Source organism: Sceloporus occidentalis, unplaced genomic scaffold (assembly GCF_023333645.1).
Source record: "Sceloporus occidentalis isolate IW3139 unplaced genomic scaffold, rSceOcc1.0.p SCAF_1, whole genome shotgun sequence".
NCBI classification, from domain to species: Eukaryota; Metazoa; Chordata; class Lepidosauria; order Squamata; family Phrynosomatidae; genus Sceloporus; species Sceloporus occidentalis.
In genome coordinates this window covers 302,827,074-302,848,330 of record NW_028316981.1, presented here as the reverse complement: position 1 = coordinate 302,848,330, position 21,257 = coordinate 302,827,074, and the positions used below count along the sequence as shown (strand labels likewise).

Genomic DNA, 21,257 nt, shown 5'->3' with positions numbered 1-21,257 from the left:
CGGCGCGGGGCATGCCGGGAGTTGTAGGCCCGACGGCCGCGCCTCGCTCAAAGATTGGTTAGCGAAGGCCTGTGGACTCGGGTGAGCATGCGCATTGGAGCTGTTGTCGGCGGCCATTTTAGAAGAGGCGGTGTTTCGCCTTCAAAGCTGGGAGGCGGGAGGGAAGGAGGGAGTGTCATGGCAGCTGGAGGCTGAGGTGGGTTGCTTTGTGGCCGCCCTGAAGCCGGTTTTTTGGGAGGGAAGGGGGCAGGCAGTACCCGTGTTGCCTGAGGGAGGGTTCACACGTGCCTCCTCCGCGTGTCTGTGTGACTTTTAGGGCCCTGGGTTTCAGATAGAGAAGCAGGAAAGGCTGCTCAGGTTCAAGTCTATTCTGACTTATGGTGAGCCCACAATGGGGGTTTCCTGGCAAGGTTTCTGCAGAGGAGGTTGGCCACTGCCTTCCCCTGAGGCTGAGGCTGAGGCTGAGAGAGTGTGGCTTCCCTGGAGCCACTTGCACTGGTTGCTGTGACCCCAAACTTTTGGGTTTTGGACTTCTTCACCTCACAGAATTCCCAAGAGTTCAGGAATTATGGGAACTGAAATCCAGAACATCTGGAGGAGCAAAGTTTGGGAAACACTGCTTCACCAGTGGCTGTTGTTGTTGTTGTGTGAGTTCAGGTTGTTTCTGACTTATGGCAACCCTGAAATGGGATTTTCTGGGGCTGAGAGTGTGAATCACCAATGGTCACCCTCAATGTTTCCATGGCTGGCTTATGAACTCCAGGGTTTCAGATAGAAAAGCAGGAAAGGTTCTTGAGCTTGCGTTGTTGTTGCTGTTGTTGTGTGCCTTCAAGTTGTTTCTGACTTATAGGATTATCTTGGTAAGATTTGTTCAGAGAGGGTCTGCCAATACTTTCCCCTGAGAGGCTGAGAGAGTGTGACTTTTGCCCAAGGTCACCCACTGGGTTTCCAAGGATTCGAAACCTGGCCTCCAGAGTCATAATCCATTGCTTGAACCACTACGCCAGAATGGCTTTCTGCATCAGATCAGTATTTTGTCAGCAATAATTCTGGAAACCAGGGTTCAATTCCCTGTTCAGCCATGGAAACCCACTGGGTCACACACACACTCACAAACATGATGGGTTTCGTTTGCCTTAGGGTTAGCATAGGTAGGAAATGACTTGAAGGCTCATAACAACATTAAAGCACATTTACACAGAGGAGGGAGTGGGATGGAACATAATAGGACCCATAAAGATGCAAATCACGTCCCTTGCCCTACATTTTCAAAGGTGAAGTGATACAGGGTTTTCAGATCTTTGGTAGTTGATGTGTGAAAGCAAGAGAACTGCTTACCAAAATTCAGTTTTCCTGGGTTCAAAAACTCTCAGAGAAGTTTCCTTTCATTAGTGTGAGGTAGTGAGAGATGTAGTGTGCCTTGAAGCTGTTATCTTTGTTCAAACGCCTCCTCATGGGTTGGAATTTGTGAATATAATTCAGTTCAGCAGTCTCCCTTCATATATATATTTGTTCAAGAACCACAAACTATAAATCACTCACTGTGTGTCCAGGTCCCTAAGCAGATGGCCAGGATAGTATGGGCCAAGCCTATGCTATCTTGCCTTGGGTCAGTCCCTGGGGCAGGAAAGCCAGGGCAAATTACAGGAATATGGGGGCACATGTGACACTGTTCATGCAGTTTTGACAAACCAGATGTCTGCCTCATACTTTTTGCTTTCTTAATTGATGACAGTTTTCTAAAACGTACACTATCGTTCCAGGAGGCGATTTGGTGAAGACCCATGGCTTGTTTGATGAAAAAGGACAATGTCTACTCTCCGGAATCAACCGTGTCTTCCCTGCTGGCAAACTGTAATCTTCATAGCAATAGCAGCTCCTTAAACTCCCACAGTTCAGTTCAGTACAAGGACAAGTTGTATCAGTCTGCATCTCAAGCTCTAGAAGCATACATTGAAGATTTTGATCGCAGCTTTGCATCGCCAGATTTAAGGCCTGGGAAAATCTGCATCACTCAGAGTACTCCCAGAGACTTCAGGTCTTCAAAAGACAATTTCAGTCACAAATACGGTATGGGTTTTTGTCTTTATGTGATATATAGTAAGGGAAAGTGTGGCCTCTACTATAGGCCACTCTGGAAGTGTCATTGGAATGATACAGCTAATGCTTTTTTCAGTGTTTGCATACCTTTGGACTTATTTTCATGTCCTTGGGTTTACGTGTTTAATGTAAGTGGTAGGTTTGTGCATGAGATATAAATGAAAGCTATCTAATGCATAACATGTTTCCCAAATTCAAAGCACATCACTGGAGAGATTTATGAATTGTTCCAGGGTGCATGACATCAGAGAAACTCCTGTTCCTCAATTCCTAAGTATTATGCATCATCCCAGTTTATCTTTCTAAATTTGTCTGTGAGATGATGAAGGTTTCTTATCTGTACATTAACAAAGAAAATAAAGCATTGTCAAACTGTAAAGAATTTGTCTGTATCAGTTTGCCCTTTGCTAATGGTACTTCATGTGTCAGATTCCTAGATAAAAATATTGTTTCTTAATTTCTGGCTTCAGAGGTTCTCTGGAGGCTTTCCCAGCTAAGAAGCTACTAATATGGCACTGCTGTAATTGTTGAACGGTAAATTCTTATTAGGTCCTTCAGATACATTTAGTTCCAGTTCTGAATCTAGCTTCTCATTTTATCCTGTTAATAACATTTTGAGAGCATCTTCCTTCAGAAAGCTTAACTCACAACACATATTCTTAATATGAAAGTGTGAAGAAGGCTGTAGCTCACTGCTGAAGCACATTTTGTATACAGACAGTCACAGATTTAATCCCTGGAATCCAGGGTTGACTGGTTTAATTTTAATTGTCACTTTTGTATGTTTTTAATTGTGCTTTGCTTTTAGACTGTAAGCTGCTTTGAGTAACAATTTTAGGGGAAAAGCAGAATACTGCTGCTTCTACTATTAATAATAATTTAGGTTAATTTAAATTGATTATTCCTATTTTTTTAAAAAAGTCTGGCTATTATTACTATTTTCCAACTCTCTTACTGTGTCAAGATTTTAATTTTAACATTTCATTTGGCAGTTGTTCATTGTTAGACCAGTATCCACTATTAGTTGCTGCTTTTTACTCACTTTATTTTATAGTGCAAGAAATGCTATTCAGAAACCAGTCCTTCAATTAATATAATTTCAGCCAAAGCAATTTTTGTTAAAAGAGCACTTTTTAAAGAACAATTGTTATTTAAGCTAGTAAGCATAACATCTGAACTGCATTTTGCTACTTAATTTTCTGACTCAGTCCTATATTCATGTAGTCTTACACATTAATGCAAAAAACTGGTTTAAACAAACAAACAAACCCCTGTTTTTAAACACACACACACACACTAAAAATACCAAAATGTGACTTCTGTTTTATTTTTGTTTTTTAACCCCCCCCCCAAAAAAAAAAAAAAAAGGCCTGCCGGAATTTCAGACTAGGGAGGTTATAGTCTGAAATCCTGGATAGTTGCTGTTAGCATTACTGGGCTAGATGAATCAGGGGTGTCACTCCACAAAAGGCAGCTTCCTATGTATAGCCTCTCCAGTATGTGGGATGTTTGTGTCCATACTGTGTGGCTATTTCAGGAGATAAAGGCAGCACCTGTATATTTGTTTACAGATTTGTTTATGTTTGTGTTTGTGTGTGTGTACTTGTGCTTGCACATATGGAAAGGACTAACACATTCAATACAGATTTGAATTTTTTTTTTCAAATATTGCATAGACACCATGGATTTTTTGATACTGTTCCAGTAGTCCAGTTTGACACCACTTTAACTGCCATGGCTCAGTGCTATGGAATTCTGGGAAATATAGTCTGTTGTGGCACCACAACAGAGCTCTGTTAAAGTGTTGTCAAACCAGATTATTGCTGCAATGTAGATGCAGCCCCAGGCACTAAATCTTTGTGGTAGACATCATATATGTCTACATGATGTTCTCTTATAAATTGTATATATAATTATTTTATATAAGAAAGTTGTTGTTTCTGTTTTTTACAGTATACTATTTTCTGTTTAAACACTGTCATTGGAATATTAATTTACCTTTGTTTGGAAAGTATAAACATAGCCAGCAAAAAATAAATCAGAATTAATTGCACATAGAATCATAGAGTTGGAAGAGACCTCACTTATGCCTTCTTTTAAGTTACCAGATGAGACTTATGTGTCCAAATAGATTTCAGATCCCATAATATCTCATATTACAGTACTTGTGTCCAATAATAAAGTAGTTGTTCTACTTCATATGTCTACCTGTCTCCTTTTAGACAACTCTACAATTTTGCTAAAGTGCAATACCATTGGTCAAAATGTTTGGAAGATTTTCTACGGTATTGGGACCAGCAATAGGTATATTTTATTTGTGTGTTGAGGACAATCTCAGAAAGTCTCACTTCTGATTTCCTTTTCACATATTTTGTATATAATATTTAGTTGTGAACAATGTACTGTCTCAAAATGTGTGGTTTCCATGTACCACCTTCTTCACGTATATGTCTGTTGCTTAAGCAACAAATGTAGCACATGGCTTGCATGGTAATTATTTTCCTTGGGCATATGACAACTGCAAAGCTGCTGTCTAGAAGCCTCTATAGGTGTACTCAAAAGCAAATCCCATTGTGATCAATGAGATCTCAGCTTCAGTACTTTTACAAATATATATGTTATACTTTTTAAGGACTTTTAAAAGATCATTTTGGAAAGTGACAGATCTGTGAAATTACTTTTTGTTTTCCATCTTTAGAGAATTTAAAGCAGTGTGAAACACTAAATTCAGTGGCTCCACATCTAAGGAGAAAAGCTGCATATGAGCTGGATATGCTCAGTCTCACTACAGATGACCTCCTGGCATTCCCTGCAGATGGTTCTGCATCTTTTATCCAATCTTCTGTCTTAAGACCAGTTGGTCCAGGCAGCAATCTGAACAGAAAGTCACAGTCAGCATCAGTTTCCTGTTTTCCTCACAGGACTTCATTGTTTGGCCATAAAGAAGAATTTAATCTTACAAAAAATCCTGTTTCCTCTTTGCATGGAAGTTCTAATAGAAAAATGCACACAAAACATACATTTCACAAATATGATTCTGGGCTTCCTAGGAAGAATCCACTGATAAAACAAGACCCAGAGTTTGTTTCTCATAACTATCCAAGGTGGCTTACAAGCCAAAAATCTGACTTGAGCATTTCAGGGATAAGCAGCATTCCTGATTTCAAATATCCAGCCTGGTTGAAGAGTCATAATCTTCTGTCAGATTCAAGCAGTGAAAATTATATCCTGCCACACACTGAGGAGAGGGATCCCATATCTTTGCAAAATAGGAAGAAGCTTACACGGAGTCAGTCTCAGGATAGATCAAACATCTTGGGCAACAGTAATATGTTGGACATGGAATATAAACATGATGTTAAAAAAAACTGTCAGTATGATACTCCATCTCAGAACTTTAAAAACCACATGCATCTGTTTAAAGGTAAGTAATAAAAACATAAGTAGTTTGTCAGGGAATCTGCTATTGTAAAGTAGTCACTGGCCTTATCTTCTGTGCATTTGACCTTTGCATAAAAATGTCGGAAGTTATTGAATACTTCCTGTTCTGTGACTGCTTATTCCCACTTTGTAAAATCTTTCTCTCTACTTGTCTTTTTCTGCCAGCTGAGAATAATATTGTATGTGTATAATGAAGTGGGTTCTAGTCCACCAAAAATATAGGATATAATGAAAGCATTAACCTTTAAAGCACCACAGTGCTTTTTGTTCATGTTGCAGCATACATTTTGGGGGGAGAGGCTGCATTTCCAAGTTAAAATAAAAGACAAAGAGATTATAATTATAGGTACTCATGCTTGATTTAAGTAATGTGTAAGGTATGACTTTATTTACTTATTTATTTACTGCACTTATATCCCTCCTTTCTCCCAAAATGGGATTGAAAACAGCTTACAATTGTTTAAAAAATAAAAACAGTTAAAATATTTTACTTGCATTTAATTGTGATGTATATGATTGATTATTCTAGATGATGATGTTGATTTATTACTTCAGAAGACAAGGAGAACTCTAGACACATCTGCTGAGGAATTAACTAGGTTCCTGAAAAATGATGGCAGCCCTTGTACAGTGGATGTGCTAGAAGGAGAAAGATCATGGGATAATGTTCCAGTTGGTTTGTGAGTAAACAAGTGATCCATATACAGTAGTTTTGTTATAAAAACATAGCAGATATGTCTGATTTTGATATTTGTTAATACCATGACTTCAGCATCTTGGTTTTTGAAGATCTCTAACTCACCTGAAGCTAAACTATAAACACACTTAGTATACACTTCCTGCTGTTTTGTGGGATTTCTTCTTCTTTTTGAGAAAAGATATGAGGAGCTCTAAATCATAACACATCTCTATCCATTCCAACAGCATATCCCCACAGTTGCCTACCAGGTGCTTATAAGAAACTTGAAAGCAGGACAGGAGGTTAATATCCCTTTTGCATTGTCATTTTCTTGCAACAAGAATTAAGATGCATTTATATACCCACAGTGACTTATTCTCATTGTTGCTTTATCCTCCATGAAATGTCTAATCTACTTTTAAAACTCATCTAAACTGGCGAACATCACCACACTTGTGGCATTAAATTCCATAGTTTACCTATATGCTCTGTGAAAAATCCTTTCTTTTTCTTGTCATAAATATCTAACCATTTAGCTTCATTGGATGACCCCATATTCTTTTTTTTTTAATTTTATTTTTTATTTGCCTTTTCTTTTACACACCTTTTTCCACAATAGACATCTATTGTATTTACATACATACATTCTTATATTTTTTCTACTGTTTCTTTATCCCTCCCATTCCTCCCCTATTCCCCCTCCCCCCACCCTTCTCCCCCTTTCCTTGCCCCTCCCCCCTTTAATAAATCACACTGAAACCAACCCATACGTTTCTTTTTCTTATACATATGTTTCTTTATGTTTTATCTCCCCCTCACGCCTTTTATCTATGTACCTCTCATTTCTTTATCTTTTTATTCCTCTTTGTCTATAATCATCATTTTTTTTCTTCCTTATTCTAACTTTCTTATACTTTTTTCCCAGTATCTCATTATTATATCCCATTCATCTTCATCCTTGACCTCCTCCTCTTTTTCACCCTTTAGCCTTTTAGATAATCTATCCGATTCTCTCATATCCAATAATCTATCGATCCACTCTTTTAGCGTAGGAACCTCAGTCCTTTTCCACTTTTGGGCATATAACAATCTCGCCGTTGTCACCATATATAACACTATTTTCCAACGTTTTCTTTCTATTTCCCTTCCTATCACATCTGTCATGTTTAGCAAGAATAGCTCGGGGTTTCTCAGGAAAGCACTTCCTAGTATTTCCTTCATCGCTTCATGTATCTTTCCCCAGAACTGCTTTGCTTTCTTACACAACCACCACATGTGGTAAAATGTCCCTTCTGCCTTTTCACACTTCCAACATAATTTATTTACATTTTTAAATATTTTTGAGAGTTTAACAGGTGTCCAATACCACAAATAAAACACCTTATAATAGTTTTCTTTCAAACTCTGTGCCAAGGTGAACTTACTAGTTTTCCTCCACGACGATTCCCAATTTTCTAAACATATATTTTGTTGTAATATCTGGCTCCACTTTATCATGTTTTCCTTTATACATTCTTGTTCCAGATCCCTCTTTAATAGCTCCCCATAATATTTTGATATCTTTTTCTTTTTCCGTTTTTCTAAAATTATAACGTCCAGCTCATTGTTATCTTTCTCTATTCCCTTTTGACTCATATCTTTTTTAAACCTTTCTTCCAATTGTTTATATGGGAACCACTCTATTTTTATATTTTCTTTCTCTAATTTCTCTTTAGATTTTATTTTTAAGGTCACTTTTTCTCCTTCTTCCAAGATATGCTCATATGTTATCCACTCCTCTTTTGTCTTTTTAAATTTTCCAAAATGTGCTTCCTGTGGTGATGTCCACCTTGGAATCTTGCTATAAAATCTCTTTTCACAATATTCCCAAATTCTCAGCACACCTTTTCTTATCACATGATTTTTAAACTCCTTATCTTCCTTCCATCTTTTGTATATCAAATATCCGTGCCATCCAGCTTTAATATTATGACCTTCCAAGCTCAATATTCTTTCGTTTTTCAGATTAATCCAATCTTCCAACCATAACATTCCACACGCATAGTAATATTTCTGTAAGTCCGGAGCTCCCAACCCTCCTCTATTCTTATCATCAATAACGTATGTCATGCCCAGCCTGGAGGACGGCTTGGAGGACTCAGAGGATGAGCTAGAGCCCCTGGGACCTGAACCTGTAATGGAGGAGCCAGAGCCTCTGGGGCTTGAACCTGTAATGGAGGAGCCAGAGGCTGGCCCTAGTTCTGCTGGAGCAGAGCCTATGGCCCCTCCAGAGGTTCAGCAGTCAAGTTTGCCTGGTGCCGAGGCTGTGGACATGGAGGAGGATCTGGGCAGTGTGCCTACCTTCAATGAGCGTCGAGCAGAAAGAGAGGGCCTTCGAAGATCTCGGAGGCTTTATCAGAAGCGTCTTCGTAATCAGACACAGCTGAAGGCCGGCTCCTTGCCTTCTTAAGCACCTGGAGCATGTGTGGTTCTTTGCCAGTGGATATCTGACTCTTTTAGAGGAAAGACTCTGTCTCTGGCTCCTTTGGCTTCTTGTCTTGACTACCTGGAAACCTTGACCTTGGACTGCTTCATCGACCTGCCTATCTGTTACCCTGAACCTCGGACCATCTGACAATTCTCTTGGTAATCCCTTTTGCTAGAACTACTGTGAATCTCCAGGACTGTGTAGCTTACACTGACTTTGCTGTGCTGGGAGGGGGTTTGTTTGTTTGAGAACTAGCTGCCTTATCAGCCCTTTGGCTGCTTTCCCGGACATTGTTCCACTTTATCCGTGCCTTCCTGCCAGCCCAAATAAATTTTGCCAACTCTTTTCTCCATTCATGAAAACATTTGTCGCTATTAATAATAGGCAAATTCTGAAATATAAACAGAAATTTGGGGAGAACATTCGCTTTTATAGCTGCTATCCTTCCAGAGAGTGATAAATGTAATCTAGACCATCTACCCAAATCCTCTTTTATTTCCTTTTATTTTTTCTTATAGTTATTAGCAAATAAATCTCCCACTCTCTTCGTTATCCAAATTTCCAAATAGTTTACTTTATTCTGAACTTTAAACCCTGTCATTTCTTCCAATTTCTCCTCCTCCTTTTTTGTCCTATTTTTAGTCATCATAGCTGTCTTGTCTACATTAACCTTAAATCCTGCCACTGCACCAAATTCTTGTAACACTTCTTTTAGTTCCATCATACTATTTACAGGGTCTTCCACGAAGACCACCACATCGTCCGCGTATGCTTTCACTTTATAAATCTGATCTTTCACTTTAACACCTCTTATCTTCTCATTCTGTCTTATATTTTGCAACAAAACTTCAATTACCATGATAAATAATAAAGGGGACAGCGGGCACCCCTGCCTTGTCCCCTTCTGTACCTCAAAGTCTTGGGATTTTCCCCATTTACTATTACACAAGCTTTTTGTCCTTTATACAACTCTTTTATCCAACCTAAGAAAGTTTCCCCTATTCCAATTTTTTCCAGCAACTCATACATAAACTGCCAGCTTACATTATTGTATGCCTTTTCGGCATCTATAAACGTAAGTGCCACCTTCTTTTCTTTATGAACATTATAGTATTCTAACACATCTATAACCGTTCTTTGGTTTTCCCTTATTTGCCTCTCTGGTAAGAATCCATTCTGATCCGCATGGATCTTATCTTTCAATATTATCTTCAATCTTTCAGCTAAAATAGATGTTAACAATTTATAATCATTATTTATCAAGGAAATCGGCCTATAATTCTTCGGCTCCGTCTCCTCTTTACCTTCTTTAAGTAACACAGCTATATTCGCTCCTCTCCATGATTCTGGTTGACCTTCCTTTCCAATACTATTAAATACTTCCAACAAGTGTGGAGCTATCTCATCTTCAATTTTTTTTATAAAAAGCTCCTGATAGTCCATCTGGTCCTGGTGTTGTACCACTCCTGGCTCTCCTGATTGCCTCTTTCAGTTCTCCTATTGCTATTGGTACATTTAGTTTATCTTGTTGTTCTTTCTCTAATGGCTCTATCTTTTGAGCCTCTAAATATTTTATTATCTTTTCCTGTTGTTCATTCCCTGTCTTATCCTCTTTATATAGTGCCTTATAGTAATCTTTAAATATTCTCTTCAATTCTGCTTGTTCTTTATATATTCTTCCCCCACTTTTTAATTCCACAATTAACTTTTTTTCTTTTAATTTCCTTAACCTTTGTGCTAGCCATTTTCCGGGTTTATTTGCTTCCTCAAAAAACCATTGTCTACACCTTTTTAGTTGCCATTCCACTTCTTTGTTTAGTTCTTCCTTAATTTGTCTCTGTATGAAATTTAATTCCTCTCTAACCCTTTCACTCTTCGGATTTTCTCTTAATTGCGCCTCTTTCTCTCTACATCTTTCCATTATATTCTGTAAATTCCTTTCTTTCATCTTTTTCACTCCTAATTTCAAAAATAAACCCCTTGCAACTGCTTTACATGTGTCCCATAATATCTTTAATCTTACTCCCTCCTTATTGGCCAGTTACACACCGGCGCTTTAGTGCGTGACGAGCACGCACTAGCGTTACAAAAGGGCGGTGCTTCTGCACCGCCCTAACCCTAGTGCGTGCCTGTCACGCACTAAACGGCGGCGGCCCTTCCATATGGCCGCCGCTGTGAGGACGTGATGGCTGCGCCGCCTCTACATGGGGCGGCGTGGACGTGACGTCCTCAATCCGCGGCAGGGCACCTAGGGCGCCCTTTCTGCGGACCAGGAAGGAGCTCCGTTTCGGAGCTCCTTCCTGGTCCGCGGCGCCGCTTTGCTTCGCTGGGTGCAGCCTTCAGACGGCTGCGCCCAGCGAAGCAAGGGAGAAAGGGGCCAAGCAGCCCCTTTCTCCCCCTCCCTGCCGCCACAGGGTGTCCTTGGGGCTTGAAGCCCCAAGGACACCCCTTTTCTGGCTGCGGGGAAGCAGCGTTTTGCTGCTTCCCCGCAGCCCGAAAAGCGGCGGATCGGGGCCTCAGCGGCTGCCGGTGTAGCCGCTGAAGCCCCGATACTCCGGGGAAAGGGGCGGGTCCAGACCGCCCCAAATGGGCGGTCTATAACCTGCCATTGTTTTCTTTAAAGAACCATTTCAGCTCCTCTTTTATATATTTCACACTTTCTTTATCTTCCAATAGGGACTCATTCAACCTCCATGCCCACTCCTTTTTCTTTCCATTTAAATATAATACAACTGGGTTGTGATCTGACACGATTTTCGGTAATACCTCTAATTTCTTAATGTTTGGTAATAGTGCTTTAGATATAACAAACATGTCTATTCTGGACATTGATTTGTGCCTTTCGGAAAAAAAAGTATACCCCTTTTCTTTCCCATACTTATATTTCCCTGCTTCCTGTAACACACAATTATCCAATAACTCAAACGCCATTTTCGGCAGTTTTCCATACTCTCCCTTATTTTTCTTTTCTCTTTATCAACTTGTGTCGATCTGTCCTCTTTGGGGTCAAATACCCCATTCCAGTCTCCCATCACGATTACTTTGTCCTTCTTTTGTTCCATAATTATGTCCTGTAATTTTCTAAAGAAATTTTCTTTCTCTTTAAAAGGTGCATAAATCCCCAATACCAACACTTGTGCTTCTCCCCTTTTTATCTCTATAACTACATAATGTCCTTTTTGATCTGTAGCAACTTCTTTACTTTGAATGTTCTTGTCCACATATAATGCTACTCCTTTTTTTCTTTTATCATTAGACGAGCTATACACTGTACCAAGCTTTGGTCTCTTTAGATACTTTGTATCTCTTTTATCTATATGTGTCTCTTGTAAACAAATAATATTAGCTTTCTGCTTTTCTATGTAGTGAAAAACATGAGCTCTCTTTGCTCCAGAGTTTAACCCTTTTACATTCCACGTTAAACATTTAAGAGTCATCATTATCCCCCAGAGATTACTTTCCCACTAAGTTGCAAAGTTATACTATAACAGTAATTCCACAAACTGATTCCCTTATCCTTGTTTTTAAACAACTATTGTATTTTGCCTCTATCTTACTTCTTTATGTTTCTTACACCTCCTTTTTCTTTATTTCTTTACTGTTCTTTTCTGTTTTCTCCTCCCCACTCCTGTTTTATTTTCTCGTACCATTCTTTCGGTTTCTGTTTAGTGTCTACTCTATATCTTCTTTGTCTATAAATAAAGGATACACCTTCTACCTTCTCCCACCTGTATTCTACATTCCCTTTTGTCAATAATCTTGTAAGAAATTTATATTCCTGTCTTGTCTTCAATATTTGACTGGGAATATCTTTAAATATTTTTACTTCTTCATTTCCTATGACCAGTTTCGTATTGGAACTTTTTTGAATTATCAAGTCCCTTATTTTTGTTCTTAATAGGTAGATCACTATATATCTCTTGGTACTTTTCTTTCCTTGGCCACTATTGAGTTAACTCTAAACATTCTGTCTATTTCTATTTCCATTTTTCCTTCTTCTATCTTTAAGAATTTTTCTAAGGCTGGATTTATTCTCTCTTCTAGATCCTCATTCAGATTTTCAGATAACCCCCTGAGCTTGATACACTTCTCTCTGCTTTTCAGTTCCAATTGACTTCCTCTCCATTCCTCTTGTTGTAGCCTTTCCTTAACAGACTTTGATACTCTTTCTAAGTCGTGAGTTCTTATTTTAACCTCTTTAACTTCTTTTTTTACTTGTATAATTTCCTCTAATATTCTCTCTATTTTCCCTCCTAATTTATCCATCTTCTTTCTTACCTCTTCCTTGATCTCCTCTCTATTTTCCCTCATCTCCTGCTTCATATCCTTTTTAAATGTTTTAAATTCTTCCAGCAGATTAGCAATTTGTATTCCCACGTCTGCTTGTCTTTCCGGTGACACTGATGGCAATCTTCCTTTACTTTGTGACATATTTTGTGTTTGTTTATATTGCCTAGTAGTCGGTCTTTTGCTCATTCTATTTCCTCTAACCTCTATAACTTCTATCCCTCTTTTCTTTCCTTTTTATTTCTATTTCTTCTATATACTCTTGCTTTCACCGCATAGTCTGTGCAGACCTTAATTTCTGCCTCAGAACACTAATAGAGGGCGCCGCCACTCTTGACTCCTTCCCTTCCTCCCCCTACTTTCTTCTCTCTCTCCTCTTTTCTGTCTTAATCCTCTTCACCTATCTGAGTCCTACGCTAGCACCTTCCTCATCGCCCCTTATCAGGAGCGATTTCTGCCTGATTGCACTAGTTTTTACTTCTTCAACCAGGTATCCCCCTATTAGTACACAGCCTAGTTGGTACTAAGTCCTAACTAGGTTGCACTGCGATCCAAGCCTCTTTACTCTCTACTCCTCCTTTTCCTTCCTCCTTTATTTCTATTCTCCTCAGGCTAGATTCATTAAACTCCTGACAGCCCCTATACTCCTTTATCTAACCTCCCCGTGATTTTCTCTTTTTACCCTTCTTCCTCTTCACCACTCTGAGGCCCGTCCTAGAGTTCCCATTCCTAATTGCCCTCCTCAAACCAATTTTCCCTTCGGGTTGCTGCCGCCTCCGCTGGTGTCAGTTGCGGTGGGGAGGGGTTTTTTGAGGCCTCCCCCCTGGCGTTTAGCCGCTCTCCTCCGCGCCGCGCTGCACCTCCGGGTTGCTTCCGCCTTCGCTGATGTCAGTTGCGGTGGGGAGGGGCTTTTTGAGGCCTCCCTCCCGGCGTTTGGCCACTCTCCTCCATGCCGCGCTGCACCTCCGGGTTGCTGCCGCCTCCGTGAAAGATCCAACTGTCTGGGCTTCCTGCTTCCTCCTCTGCCAGGTGGGTGTGGCCAGGGCCTTCCCTCATTCCTCTGTTGCTGCTGGCTTCTGCTCGGATGACCCTATATTCTTGTATTGAAAAAAAAAGAGAAAAATTCTACTTTAGGTTCTTGCTGGTGGAAAGGGAATTTGGGTAATTGCAAATGTAGCTACAGACTTTATGCTCTCCCAGCTCCTATGATGGCTGTAATCATGTATACCCCTGCCACAAAATGACATCATACTGACATCACAGCATGACATCAGTAGACATTGCTAGAAACATGGAAGATTTGTAAGCAAGCAACTAACAACGGCTTAAACCTGGGGCATGTTGTTGAAAAAATATTGTGTTTTTTTAAATTGTATTGTACTGTTTTGTATTTGCATGGTCGAGCTTCAGATGTTTCAACAAACCATAGTCAGGCTGAATAAAGGCTGACGCATTGTTACATGTGTATGTGGCCACTGTCTAGTTTTAAGGTGCAAAATATGATGCAAAGTTCATTTGTTTTCACATACTGTAGCTGAGAATGGAAAAACATTTCAAGCAAGGCATTAAGCTCCAAATCTTCTCCATAGGAGGTCTCCAGTGCCTGTGTGCTGTGAGGAGGAGAACTCTCTGCAAAGCCCCAAAACAAATATTGTGAATGGATTTTTGGAAGATTGTTTAAAGAACTGCAGCCAGGTAAGTTAACAAGGAAGCTCAGGCAAAAACCTGCTGTTTCGTAGAACACAAACAACAGTGTTATTTACCTGCAGTGTTATTCAGTACCCTGGAATCTGACTGCCAATCAAGGAAAGCTCAAAAATGTTCTAGCATCCAGTCAGTTGTGAAGACTCATGCTCCCACTCTACTTGACTTCTCAGAGTGAAGAGGAAGTCATTCTGTTGTCTCCAACAATTGATCAGGGATAACAGTCGAATTTCATGTGTCTTCCTTGCTCTCCTAGTTGGAAATAGAAGTTAGGGAAGATATATCTTACTATTATCTCTCATTTCTAAGAAGAAATAATAACAGAATATTTCTTGATATGTATGGAGGGTAGAAGAAGGAGGGGAAGGCTGCATGCCAGATGGATCAACTCAAGTAAGGGTGTCACAGGCATGGGTTTGCAGGGCCTGAGCAGAGCAGTGGAAGATAGGTAGTATTGGAGGTGTCTTCATCCACAGGGTTGTCATGAGTCAAAGTCAACTCAAGGGCAACTAACAAAAACAAGGAAAACTGAAAATCACAATTTACAAGTAATAGGAGAACCATGTACTTCCATTTCATGTATAAGCATTTCCAGAATGTTCACAGTTTGAGAAGAAACTTTTAGATGGAATTATTTCTGCTATGATAAGCACAATGAATTGTTTTGTATAGCTGTCTATTGGGTGCCTGTTCTCATGCTGGAACATAATCCATAGTGCTAAAACTAAAAAATAGGCACACTAAGCACTCACTTAAAGGAGCTGGGTAATATTATTTATATACAAATAATACTAAAGGTGGGAAATGTGTCTTTAAATTTCAGCCATCCAGGTTCAATTGGAAGAAGAACTTTTTCAACTATTACATTAAGTTCAGTGTCCTTTGATTATCATGTCTTTTTTGCTTCCAGGAGAGTACATTTTCTGGAGGGAATCATCATGGGCCTGTGGAAGCTTTGAAGCTAATGCTATTTAATCTTCAAGCAGTTCAGCACAGCTTTAACTGGAACAAAACTACTGGACAAAATGAGGAGTTTAAAAAAGTAAGCAGTTTCATTTTGAATTAGACTCCCCTTGGAGTTTAATTATTTTGTATTCCTTTTTGCTGTTGCTTGAAAAGGGTTATTGAAAAAGTGACCTCTAAAAATTTGGACAGAGTTGCCTAAATTCAAAGGACTTAGAAATAAAAAGAAATAAATCTTTAAAAGATTGTAAAGCACATGGCATGCTGAAACTGCAATATGAAATAGTATAATAGGGGATATCTTGAAACACACGATACTAAAATGTCAATAAACATTAATCCAGATAATCTAGACAGTGAGTATTAATGCTGCTTGTCCCAAAGGAATTAATTAATTAATGTTAGCATTTATGTAAGTTTATATTACTCTTCATTTACTATGTCCATGCAACAATCTTGTAAATATGCCTGTATTATTGTCACCGCTGTTTAACTGCATCAGTTGTGCCATATGGGTAATAGGTTAGGGGTCTGCTTCAAGGAACTTAGAATCTAAAATTTGATACAGAAAAGAAATAGGAATATGATATGCATAGATGGGAAAGTTGTAATAAAATAGAGTCAAGCTTATCGGCTAGCACATATGAATTTTAAATGACCTTTGAAATTTTGCCTCTTCAATTGCAAAGAGAGGAGGAGGAGGAGGATACATGACCTTGAAGTGTTCTGCTGAGTAAACTTTGCTCCTTTTTCAGACCTTAGATGATGATGTGGAATTTAATCTGTGTAATCATGATACCATACCTGTAAGACAGTCTCTTCAGAGGTAAGTGAACAATCCTCAAACCAGTTATCTAAAATAGTTAGGTGGGGTTAGGTCATGGATCATACATTTCTGTTGGCAAAAAGCAGGGAAGATTGAAACAGAATGCTTATTACTATATATCAATTTATTTTCCTCTTTTTCTCAATACTAAGACTCAAGGAGGCTTATAAAATATTAAAACTAATACAGATTCAAATATGTACAAAAACATCAGTAAAAACAATATAAAAGTCATGTTAAAATGCAAGTAACTAACCAATAGAATTAAAATGTTTAAAATTTAAGAAGATGAAAGTCAATCAAGATATCATACCATAAAAAGTGCATTATAGTCACTTTGTAGAAGCCTGACAGAATAAAAAGTTTTTCTCCTGATGAAAGAACAGCAAGGAAGAAGCCACAATAGCCTCCCTAGAGGAGAAGTTCCAAAGCCTTGGAGCAGCCACCAAGAAGGCCCTTTCCTTTGTTCCCATCAAACAAGTCTGAGGAGGTGATGGGGCTGAGAGAAGTACCTACCTCTTGGATCTTAGAGCTTGGGCAGGTCATTCTAGATGGTATGGTCTTTCATATAAACTGGACTCAAGTCTTAATAATAATAATAATAATAATAATAATAATTTATTTGTGTTTCCCTGCCTCTCCCAAAGGATCAAAGCGGGGTTACAGACTACTAAAATCAAATACATATGACATTCTTATAAAAGTACAAAAATATTACATCAATACTCCATCAATACAATCCATCAAACATCCACATCCAGGGGCAAGGTAGAATATCATTGTCAACAAGCAAATTGGTCTCCACTCTTCGGGGGGGGGGGGGGGAGCTTGGCAAAAGAGTACAGTTTTAAGTCTCTTTTTAAATGTTTCCAAGGGGGTCATGAGACGGAGCTCCTCAGGAAGGCTTAAAGGGTATATAGATCATAGCAAGTACTTTGAGTTGTGCTCGGAAATGACTTGGCAACCAATTGTAGCAGGGAATTGCATGCTCCCTGTAGCCAACCCCAGTTAATCTGGCTGGCTGCAGCTCTTTGGGCCAGCTGAGGTTTCTGTGTCCTTTTTAAAGTAGACCATATCACTGCTATCCAAAGGGATATAACCATGACATGTGATACCCAAGGGATGTAACCAAGACATCATGTCCAGATCAGATATCTCCAGGAATGGGTATAGCTAGTACACTAACTGTAACTCTGCATGTGATTCAGTTCAGGGCTGAATCCAGGAGTACACCCAAATTGTAAACATTGTCTTCAGGGGGAATGGAATTCCGTCCAGGACAGGCTGAATCTCTATTCCCTAATCTGCCAGGAGCATCTCTGTCCCAGTTTCGATCCCTTCTGCCATTACAGGGGGCTTTAAAGGCTAAAATGAGGCATGTAGAGGCTGTGTGCTATCTGGGTGGTGGAAGGGTATACCTTTGTCTGGGGGAACACAAGGAATCCACAGGCCCTACGGTGCCCATCCATGCCTTAAATACATCAGTTAGCTTTTCTTTTTTTCTGGATAGTGCTGGAAAGTGTCCCAAAGGAATATTTGTTTCTCAATCTCATAATCAACCGAACCAAAATGCAAAAGTAACATTTCACAACAGCTGAAATTAAGGTTACTTATGAATATAACCCATTCATATGATCTTACTGTTCTGCATCACAGATGGAAAAAAAAGTACAGGGGTTTGTTAGCTTTCAGCTGAGATATATCAAGACATGCTGATTATTTATTTATTATTTATGGTATTTATACCCTGCCCTTCAGCCCTAAAGGCTCTCAGACCGGCTTACAATTATTACTGTTTTTAATATGACAGTTCCCTGCCCTCAGGCTTACAATATAAAAAGACACTACACAAAAAGAAAAGGGAATGGCGATAGGGAAGGGATCAGGTCCAGCAGTTCTTCTCTCCCTCTGAGGCCTGGACCAAGGCAGATGGATTGGAGGTAGGGCTTGGCTTCTTATTCTAGGCCTGGCCTGATGGAGCTGGGCCTGCTTTCTCCCTCCATGACTGGATGGCACCAGATGGACTGAAGGGAGGGCTCGGCTTCTTAGCTCAGGCCAGGCCTGATGGAGCTGGGCCTGCATCTCTCCCTCCATGGCCAGATGCTTATGAATCTCCTAGATGCATCAAGTTGGTTAGAAACGGAAGCCTAGATGAAGTAATCTTTAGGGCTCATTTAGCAAAGCTTCTTTTATACTGTGCGCCCTTCTTTTACACGGAGGATCCATTCTGGACCCCCCTCCCCCCCTTAAAAGAAATAGTGCGTATGCTCGAGACCCATTACAAGTACTGGGCGCACTGTACTATAAAAGAGATTGAATTGCTCAAGTCTTCTCTGCAACAGCCCATTGATAATACACATGGACAGAGATGTGAAGGTTTTTATCCATCAATTACATCTTATAGAAGTACTAGCAGAATATGGAGTGCCCCCAAAAGTGGAACACACCTTTATGCAAAAGGATGAAGTCTGCTTTAAGAACATTGTGTAAGAGTACAGTCATTCCTCCATATTTGCGGCTTCGATATTTGCGGATTTGATTATTCACGGATTTCATTAATACGTTCTCTCTAGGACTGTCTAGGTCCTCCAGTGCAACTGTGTGGTCAACTTTAACTAAAAGTTGCACTGAAAGACCATTTGTAACTACTCCAGTGCCATTCTATGATCAGTGTATGTTGGACATTGACCACAGAGTTGCCCTGGAGGTCCTAGAGATTCCTAGAGAGGTGTCCTCTCAGGTAAAAACAGTGTTTTTGTTATTTGTGGTTTTTCCATATTCACGGGGGTCTTGTTCCCCTAACCCTGGCGAATATGGAGGGACAACTGTATTGACCATGAATTGTAGGAAGAATTACCACCTTGAAGCAGAACCCTCAGAATTCAGTGCAGTGCATACCCCACCTTGCAGAGCTAGGATTAGATCTAAGGCCATTTGATTTTGCAAGGATACGCCTTAACTGTTTAGTTTTCATGGCTAGCTCCTCCGTCATATCAACAGTCTGGATCAGCACACTTTCTAGCAGTCCTTGGAAGCGAATGACTGACTTTTATACTAAGCACACCTGCCTGTACTGCCAGATTTTAGTGACCCAGCTGCATGTCAAGATAAATAATAAATGGGCAGATGGGTTTTGTTTATGGTTATCGGAGGAGCTAGCCAGACCAGGTAACAGCTTCCTGACCTGTTGGGAAAAGGTTGGTGATAGGCTTTGTTTCCACATAGCCAGTGTACTCTATACCATGAGGGAAACTGTTCAGATAGTCCCTGTTCTATGCACAGTATAACTATCTTGGCTATATATTTGCGCATATAAAATTATAAATAAATATAATAAATAAAGCTTATATAATAAATTATGTGGCCTCTTTTCCCTGTTTTCTTCATAGGGCTTTGCATCATTTATCTCGACTTAAAGGCCTGGTTGAAGATACAGTTTGCAAAGAAGAATCAAAAGAATTCACCAAGACATGAAGCATAAATTGTCATAACTTTGTATGTTGGGTAAATTTTGAATCCAGTTGAATGAGAAAATTTTTGGCATAGTGTAATTGTGGCCTGGACACTCTTCAGAATCTTTTTAAGGAAGCACAGTATTTCTATAACTCTTCATTGTTTGAATAAATACATCTGAAACAGGCATGCATAAGTAGCACTTCGAACTGACTGGAATCTAATGGGATCTTCTAGCACTGAAAACATCTTCAGAAACATTCAGAAGAGCTGTACAGGCCTATAGAAGGAGATTACACTTGCCCAGTGGTACTTTTGCCTCCTCTCCCTTCCGTATCACAAACAGTTTTTAAAATTCCCCTCCATTTCATGTAGCACACTGGTGACTATTGCTGAGGAAGAAAACAAAAGTAAGGTTCTAATGTGGGTCCATGGAGTTAGTTTTATAATCTTTGATATTTGTGGTTACAGAAGCCTACATGCTGGGGGGAGGGGGGGAGGATAGTATTACATCAGTACAAATAGATTTTCTGTGCTCATCCTGTGGGGAATGGCCCCAGAAAATGAAAATGTTACCATAATATCACTGCAATATGTACTTTTTGTGAATCTATATGATATTTGTTATGCACAAATGAAATAGACTTAAATGTTTGGTTGATTTGACAGTGCTGGAAGGAGTAATCCACTTTTCTCAGAATATAGACATTGCTCCCTGCCCTTGTAATCAAGCTCAGTATCATAAGATTAGATTTCAGCATAGGAAAAATATATCCAAGATGCGTAGGATGGCGCATCTCAGTTCTCTGGGAAAATGTGAGAATCAAGCTGTGATGTCTAACACTTTTTGCTTAAAAGTGGCATGCTGTGTATGAAACTATGTTGAAAACCATCAGTTTTTGTACAGAGGTGGCTTCCAACACCTTTTCTTAAGAATGTGGACAGTTAAAACACAAAGGACAAGTGCGTTCATTATTACCTTTCTAAGGATGTTATAAAATGAGTGGGAAATTACAGAAGCACCCTTAAAAGTTTCAGAAGCAGAACATCTTTTGTTTAGGGTGGTGTACTGTCACCTCATTAGTTGTTCCAATTCTGATGGAATATTTTTTTGTGATTAAATGGTAGTACAGCCAAGTCATTGTATTTCCCATTACCATGTATGGGTGTGAGAGCTGGACAGTGAAGAAAGCAGATAGGAGGAAGATTAATTCATTTGACATGTTGTGCTGGAGAAGAGTTCTGAGGATATAGTGGATGGCCAAAAAGACAAAACAATGGGATCCTAGAACAAATCAAGCCTGAACTCTCCCTGGAAGCCAAGATGACTAAATTGA

General features: G+C 39.5%; 1 protein-coding gene across 1 annotated transcript; it reads left to right on the top strand.

The window, feature by feature from the left end:
- The first annotated feature begins 145 nt into the window (after positions 1-145).
- CUNH18orf54 (chromosome unknown C18orf54 homolog) lies at positions 146-21,057 on the top strand. Its single transcript, XM_089497382.1, has 8 exons — positions 146-196; positions 1,764-2,070; positions 4,799-5,524; positions 6,071-6,221; positions 14,564-14,669; positions 15,589-15,720; positions 16,397-16,467; positions 19,857-21,057. Exons 2-8 carry the CDS (start codon positions 1,785-1,787, stop codon positions 19,939-19,941), a joined length of 1,557 nt encoding a protein of 518 aa, XP_089353508.1. The 5' UTR covers positions 146-196; positions 1,764-1,784; the 3' UTR covers positions 19,942-21,057.
- Positions 21,058-21,257: the final 200 nt, after the last annotated feature.

What these genes read in the sequence shown, in the direction of transcription:
- CUNH18orf54 (XM_089497382.1), top strand. Translation starts at nt 1,785, where the DNA reads ATGGCTTGTTTGATGAAAAAGGACAATGTCTACTCTCCGGAATCAACC. An exon ending in CCACATGCATCTGTTTAAAG is followed by an intron (nt 5,525 to 6,070) that starts GTAAGTAATAAA and finishes TGATTATTCTAG; the next exon opens with ATGATGATGTTGATTTATTA. An exon ending in GATAATGTTCCAGTTGGTTT is followed by an intron (nt 6,222 to 14,563) that starts GTGAGTAAACAA and finishes TCTTCTCCATAG; the next exon opens with GAGGTCTCCAGTGCCTGTGT.